Here is a 7,597-nt window from a genome sequence, read left to right on the forward strand (position 1 = left end):
ATGCTTTTATGATGTTCAGCCACACCCTCTTCTTCATGCACCGCCTTCATATTCCTGTTCCATTTTGCAGTAGACCTGATATCACTCGAGACAGGGTGGATGCAAAATCTCATTTACCTGTTTGGAAAAGGCAGACTCATCATTATTTGTGTTTTTTTAATATACACTGGGAAATAAAAGTAATGAATTCTTTGCAAGTGGTGGCTGGGCATAGCATTGTGTCTTAAATAGGAGTTTGTATGCAGTTTTTATCATGTAGTTTAATTGCATGTTGAAGTAATCAATGACAAAGAGATCACAACTTCTTAAACCACCTTTAATCTTATCTTTTCTTTAGTGAATACATGTTGTCAAATGGGCAACGTCACATACTTATTCAACACACAACAATATTTAACAGTTTCCTGTCTGCACAGTATCCACTCCAACACAGCACATGAGCACAACCTAAAGCTACAACGTCCAATCAGGTGTTAAATATCAGAATCTGATTGATCATCAAGAAAAGCAAGAACAATTTTTTAAAAAGTAAGAAACACATTTTCAAAAATCCCTTTTCTTTGTCCGATTAAAATGAATTAAGTGAAACATTCTCAATAAAGATACAACTGTAACAACACAACTGTTGAAAAAGAAGGAAAAGCGGACTTTAATTCGTTATTTAATTTGACTTTATCCTGCACCTCTCACGTTTGGCTTATTCCAATCAGAGGACAAGGCACCATGTGTGAGTCTGGTTCTCATAAAACAATCACGTTTTTCGTTGAACTCATTGATTTGTGGGGAAATAATTATCTGAGAAAAACTGAATGACAAATGCCCTTTAAACCCATCCATTATGTCATCAATGATCTGCAGCTCTTGTGTTAGTGTGTAAGAGCATCTTTAATAGTGTCCAGATCATGAAGATTAAGTGGATGTCCTGTTGGCTTCATGGAGACTCTGTTTGAGATCTACAGCTGTTTGAGTAACAGGTGACGCACACTGGCACACAGCCCTGGCACTGATGGCTGGGACAAACTAGAATCCCGTCATCATGGAAAACAAACAAAAAACTCAGGCGTTGTGTGTGACGAAAGTAATGATCAACGGGGCGGAGTTTTCGCCGCCATCGTTATGACCAGGGCCGAAGACTGGAAAGAGCTTCTCGGTGAAGTTGCATCCAGTGAAGGAGAAGATGTTCGCCCTGGTATCCACATTGTAGAAGGAGACTTCACCCTCCTTGTAGTCGACGAACACTCCGACCTTTTGAGGCATCTCGCTCAGATGGAGGTCGACGGCAGTGTTTGCACTGGCTGTAAACTCAGTTCCCTTTCTCAGACAAATGGTCCAGTAACCGATCTCTGCGCTAGGTTGTATGTCGCCCTTTCTGTTGATGGAATGGTTTACAACTCCTAGAAGCCATTTGGTTTTGTCCTTAACTTGGACCTCGTAGTACAATTTTTCTGAGCAGAATCCATCTTTTCCCAGGACAGCTAAGAATTGGTCAAAACTCTCCGGGACGTTTCTATGCTTCACTTTTTTGTCTCCGTGTGCGACTTTCTTCCTGTCTGCAGAAAGTCTGAGTTTGGGGTTTGCTGTGTCAGGATCCAGAGTTACATCTACAGCATGCTCCTGCTTCTCTTTCAAGTCAGGATCACATAGCCTACTCATGTCTCTCATGAGTGTTGCCCTCAGCTTGTCTCCCTGTGCTGGAAACGGGGGACATTTAAGAGTCACACCAGCCCAGTCCTTCACCTTGGGCTGAGTGATGCTAAGAGAACGGAAGCGTGTAAGGAACACAAAGGGGTCTATGCCAGTCGGTACATCGAGGTCGGTGCTTTCCTGCTTTATTTGCACAATTTCAAGATCCAGTTCTTGAATTAATGCTTCTGCCTCAGTTTCAATTTTTCCCTGATTTGTCTCGATAACCTCAGTGAACTCGACAAGGCTCCTCTTAATGTAGTCCACCGCATCATTCACCGCGCTCACGGTGCTTGACAGTGCCATCACTGAGTCAGTTGTGCTAGCCTCCAATGATTTTTCAATCTCTTCAATTCTCTGCTGACGTTTCTCGATCATCTGATCCCTCTGACTCTTCTTCCATCCCAGCTGGGTTTTTAGCTCTTGAGCCGCCTGCTCTATGGTCACTGTTTTATGGGTTTTATGGTTACTGCTGTTACAGATGTCACAGATAAAACTTTGATCTGAAATGCAAAACATCTCCATAAGCTTGTCATGCTTGTCACACAGCCTGCGTTCCAGGTCCTCCACTGGGTTGATCAGCGTGTGCTTCTTCAAGGTGGCAATTCTCTGATGAGGCTCCAGATGCGTTTCACAGTAAGACATGACACACTCCAAGCAGGACCTCAGGGCTGGGAACTTTGCCCATTCACAGATACTACAAAGCACTTCTCCCGATTGTTCCTCTTCAACGGTAGCAGAGGATTTTTCTTGGGTTGTTTGTTTCAACTTTTCAATCAGCTCAGAGATGATTGTGTTAACCCGGAGCATTGGTCTGCTGGAAAATGTCTCGTTACACAGTGGACATTGGCATCTAGGATCGCTTGAGTCCCAGAACTTTGTGATACAGTCAAAACAGAAGTTGTGTCCGCAGGGGATGGACACAGGCTTAGTGAAGACACTCAGACAAATCGTACAACGAAAATCATCGTCAGCTATTACACTTTTGGCTGAACCCATGTCTAGAAATATAAGGAGAAATGAAATTACAAAGTTAGAGGAATATATTTTAACTATTTGACATTAAAGACAGGGGTGCTAACGTATCAAATAAAACTTTACCTGGTGTAGGAAGGCTTTGCTTAACGGCTGGGACGTGTAAACGCGAGTAAAACCATGAAGCTCCTCTCCTTTGCTGGAGAGATTCTGTTTCAGCAGTGAACTGGAAAAGCAGTTCCCTCCCAGTTTCCTTATCTAAATGGAACAAGTTAACCCATTACTGACTTAGGTCACCAGTCACCCACATCACAAACAAATTTTTCTTTCTCACACAGACTGCTTGACTTATCCTATTTTTCTATTGGTATCAGCATCATTTAGCAGCAGCCCAGGACAGACTTCTCCACACTGCTGCTTTTGATGTTGAACAAAAGTAAGTGAAGTGAATGAGCAGCAAAGTAAACTGCCCAAGTGTTGGAGAAATATGACTTCATCCACTCACTGAATCAGTGTCAGTTACGTATGATCTTATTTAGCTTGGTATATCCTCTCCTTTAGAGTGGTGAAACTGTTTTTGAATTTATGCTCAGAGTCAAACTTCATAATGAAACCTGATTTCATTTCAGCATTAAACTGGAACACATTTTTGGACTTTTATAGTTTAAACGAGAGCTTTTGTAAAAAGGACACGGTGAGAAAGGACTGAGAGAAAATCTTAACTGCACCGTGCAACATTTTAAAAACATTTAAGCAAAGACAGATGAGCGTCTTTTTGTGTGTGATTATTTGTAAAACCGATCACATTTCAGTTCTTAAACATATCTAAACATTGATTTAACATTTTCAGATCTACTAACCTGAATTCTGCTTAAGTTGATCCCACTTGATGAATCTGAAGATTTACTGGCAATACAAACCCACTGAGCTTCAGAGGCAGGTAACTAGGGTTTAACTTTAAGTTCCTTCTATGTACTTATGCAATTTTAATTAAAATCGTTTTTATTTGTATAATGCCAAGTCAAAACACACATTATCTCAAGGAATTTCACCTGGTAGATTTTAAGTTACTAAAAAGTGTTAACTTTAATGTTTTATTATTTCTCTGCCTTTTGTAGCGTGCATAGCGATAAAGACATTCTACAATAAAAGTGCATGTGCTTTATATATGGATATGTTAACAATCATTAAATATGTAACAATAATTGACAGTGAATAAGGAATAATTTGTTGCTTCTTATTTCTTAGGCATTTGGAATTGTTGTTTGTTCTTTGCCAGTCACATGCATCAGTACTAACATTATACAGCATCAACTTGTGTGTCAGTTAAGTTCATTGACCCTGACTGCAGAGATTCTCATAAAAGTAAATTGACTAGAATAGTTCTCCGGTTGTTGTGCGAGTGTGGAGGACAGAACATTTTTTGCGATTAAATGAATCTATCTGTTCCCTTTTGATTGGTTCATACATTTTGAAAATAGGTTAATGCTACAATGGCAACAAGTCCCTTGTTTCCAGGTGTGAAATGGTGAGTCAATGATGTACTTGTAAGATTTAATATAACGTTCTGTTTTGATCCTGTAATTGAAAGGTTATACTGTGAATTATGTTGGTGGTTGATGTTTTAAAATCTGGTTACGTGTTCCCTCTTTTGATCCTCAAGCACTTTCCCCTCTGAAGGACTCTGCACAGACCTGTACACTTTATAGTAATGCAACACTGAGGAGGTCTATTCGTCTGCATAATCAGTCTTTTCTCTTTAGATATTTGAAGTACGTTTCATAATCTGAGGGTTTCTGTACGTGTCCTGGGAGGCACCTGACCCAGCTGCTGGTTTCCCGTCCTTTAAAACCTGTTCCTGACTCATTATTAATAATTAACTCCCGGTGAGTCAGAGTGAGAGCTCGAAAACAAAGCTATGCTTTTATGACGTTCAGCCACACCCTCTTCTTCATGCACTTCATTCTTCATTCTTCATTCTTCTTCCATTTTGCAGTAGACCTGGTATCACTGCTTACAGGGTGGATGAAATTGTCCCGTTGAACTCATTAAAATCTCATTCAACCGTTTGGAAAAAGCAGACTCATCATTATTTGTGTATTTTAATATGTAATAGGAAAGAAATGTAATGAATTATTTGCAAGTGGTGACTGAGCTTAGCATTAGGTCTTTAATTGGAGTTTATATTCAGTTTTTATCATATAGTTTAATTGCATGTTGAAGTAATCAATGACAAAGACATCACAACTACTTAAACCACCTTTATTATTATCTTTTTTTTAGTCAATACATGTCAAATGAGGGACATCAAATACTTATTCAACACACAACAGTATTTAACAGTTTCCTGTTTGCACAGTATCCACTCCAACACAGCACATGAGGGTTTTGCACAACTCAGTTTGACGGGTGAAAACATTTCAACATTCTTCTATCTTTCTTTTTTTTTCTTCTTCTCGGAAAACAAACAAAAAACTCAGGCGCTGTGTGTGACGGAAGTAATGATCAAAGGGGCGGAGTTTTCACTGCCATCATTATTACCGGGGCCGAAGACTGGAAGGAGCTTCTCGGTGAAGTTGCATCCAGTGAAGGAGAAGATTCTCGCCCTGGTGTCTACATTGTAGAAGGAGACTTCACCCTCCTTGTAGTCTACATACACTCCGACCTTTTGAGGCATCTCCCTCAGATGGGAGTTGACGGGAGGGTTTGCATTGGCTGTAAACTCAGTTCCCATTCTCAGAGAAATGGTCCAGTGACCGTTCTCGGGGCTAGGTTGTATTCTGCCCTTTCTGTTGATTGAATGGTTTACAACTCCTAGAATCCATTTAGTTTTGTCCTTAACTTGGACCTCGTAGTAAAATTTTCCTGAGCTTAATCCTTCTTTTCCCAGGACAGCTAAGACTTGGTCAAACATCTCCGGGACGTTTCTATGTTTTATCTCTCTGTCTGTGTGTGTCACCATCTTACTGTCTGGAGAAAGTGTGAGTTTGGGGTTTGCTGTGTCGGGATCCAGAGTTACATCTACAGCATGCTGCTGCTTTTCTTTCAAGTCAGGATCACACAGCCTACTCATGTCTCCCATGAGTGTTGCCCTCAGACTGGCTCCCTGTGCTGGAAAGGGGGGACATTTAAGAGTCATCCCGGCCAAGACCTTCAGCTTGGGCTGAGTGATGCTAAGAGAACGGAAGTTTGTAATGAACATGAAGGGGTCTTTGTTAGTCGGTGCATCGAGGTGCGTGCTTTCCTGCTTTATTTGCACAATTTCCCGATCAAGTTCTTGAATTAATTCTTTTGCCTCAGTTTCAATTTTTCCCTGCTTTGTCTCGATAACCTCAGTGAACTCATCGAGGCTCCTCTTAATGTAGTCCACCGCATCATGCACCGCGCTCACAGTGCTTGACAGTGTCATCGCTGCGTTAGTTCTGCTAGCCTCCAATGAGTTTTCAATCTCTTCAATTCTCTGCTGACGTTTCTCGATCATCTGATCCCTCTGACTCTTCTTCAATCCCAGCTGGGTTTTTAGCTCTTTAGCCGCCTGCTCTATGGTCACTGTTTTATGGGTTTTATGGTTACTGCTGTTACAGACGTGACAGATAAAACTTTTATCTGAAATGCAAAACATCTTCATGAGCTTGCCATGCTTGTCACACAGCCTGCGTTCCAGGTCCTCCCCTGTGTTGATCAGCGTGTGCTTCTTCAAGGTGGCAATTCTCTGATGAGGCTCCAGATGCGTTTCACAATAAGACATGACACACTCCAAGCAGGACCTCAGGGCTGGGAGCTTCGCCCCTTCACAGATACTACACAGCACTTCCCCTGCTTGTTTCTCTTCAACGGCACTTCCTGCTTGTTTCTCTTCAACGGCAGCAGAGGATATTTCTTGAGTTGTTTTTTTGAACTTTTCAATCAGCTCAGCGATGGTTGTGTTAACCCGGAGCATCGGTCTGCTAGAAAATGCCTCGTTACACAGTGGACATTGGCATCTAGGATTGCTAGAGTCCCAGAACCCTGTGATACAGTCAACACAGAAGTTGTGCCCGCAGGGGATTGACACAGGCTTAGTGAAGACACTCAGACAAATGGAGCAAAGAAAATCCTCGTCAGCTATTAGACTTCTGGCTGAAGCCATGTCTAGAAAATATAAGGAGAAATTAAATTAAAACGTGAGAAGAACATATTATTTACTAGTTAACATTAAAAACAGGAGTGCAAAATTATCAAAATTAAACTTTACCTGTTGTATGAAGGCTTTGCTTAACTGCTGGGACGTGTAAACTCAAGTAAAACCATGCAGTTCCTCTTCTTTGCTTTTAGGTTTCTGTTTCAACAGTGAACAGGAAGAACCCCTTCCCCCCCATTTCCTTTATCTGAATTGAACAAGTTAACCCATTACTGACTTTGTTCACAACTCACCCACTTCACGAATGTATTTTTTCTTCTCAAATCCACCACAGCTCAGTCAGGAGTCGTGCACAGTCTAGAATTCATCTCGTATGCAGCTATATGAGCAGCTATGTGCCGTTTTCATGTTATTCATATTACTTGTTTATATATTCACAGTGTAGGAGCTTGAGAAATCCTTTTCATGTCCAGTATCATATGCACACATGACCTGAAAGTTCTGAGACAGCACAACATGTTCAATTTTAAATGAGCCTTTGCACATGCATGTGTGTGAGCATTAGAATTACATGAGAGTGCTTATAGGGACGATATCTGCATAATAAACTGTAAATAGACTTGAGGAAACAAGGCTTTGAATACAGTAGCTTCCTGTGTCCTGTGAGGCTGAAAGACGTGTTTGCATGTAGGTTTCAGTCCTTTCATGTGTGATTTAATTTACGCAACATGAAGACACATCCAAGGTAAGTGTTAATTTGATATTACAAAGAATCGTGAAATCCTGTAGAGGGGTGGAACATGACCCAAAGAGGAACCT

The 7,597-nt window shown here is 41.1% G+C and overlaps 1 protein-coding gene across 1 annotated transcript; it reads right to left on the minus strand.

The window, feature by feature from the left end:
- Positions 1 to 311: 311 nt before the first annotated feature.
- LOC133011461 (uncharacterized) lies at positions 312 to 6,951 on the minus strand. Its single transcript, XM_061079190.1, has 4 exons — positions 6,893 to 6,951; positions 5,141 to 6,789; positions 2,838 to 2,916; positions 312 to 2,684 (listed from the first exon to the last, which is right to left on the minus strand). Exons 2-4 carry the CDS (start codon positions 6,785 to 6,787, stop codon positions 1,057 to 1,059), a joined length of 3,354 nt encoding a protein of 1,117 aa, XP_060935173.1. The 5' UTR covers positions 6,788 to 6,789; positions 6,893 to 6,951; the 3' UTR covers positions 312 to 1,056.
- Positions 6,952 to 7,597: the final 646 nt, after the last annotated feature.

The sequence above is a fragment of the Limanda limanda genome, chromosome 10 (genome assembly GCF_963576545.1).
Source record: "Limanda limanda chromosome 10, fLimLim1.1, whole genome shotgun sequence".
Classification (NCBI taxonomy): domain Eukaryota; kingdom Metazoa; phylum Chordata; class Actinopteri; order Pleuronectiformes; family Pleuronectidae; genus Limanda; species Limanda limanda.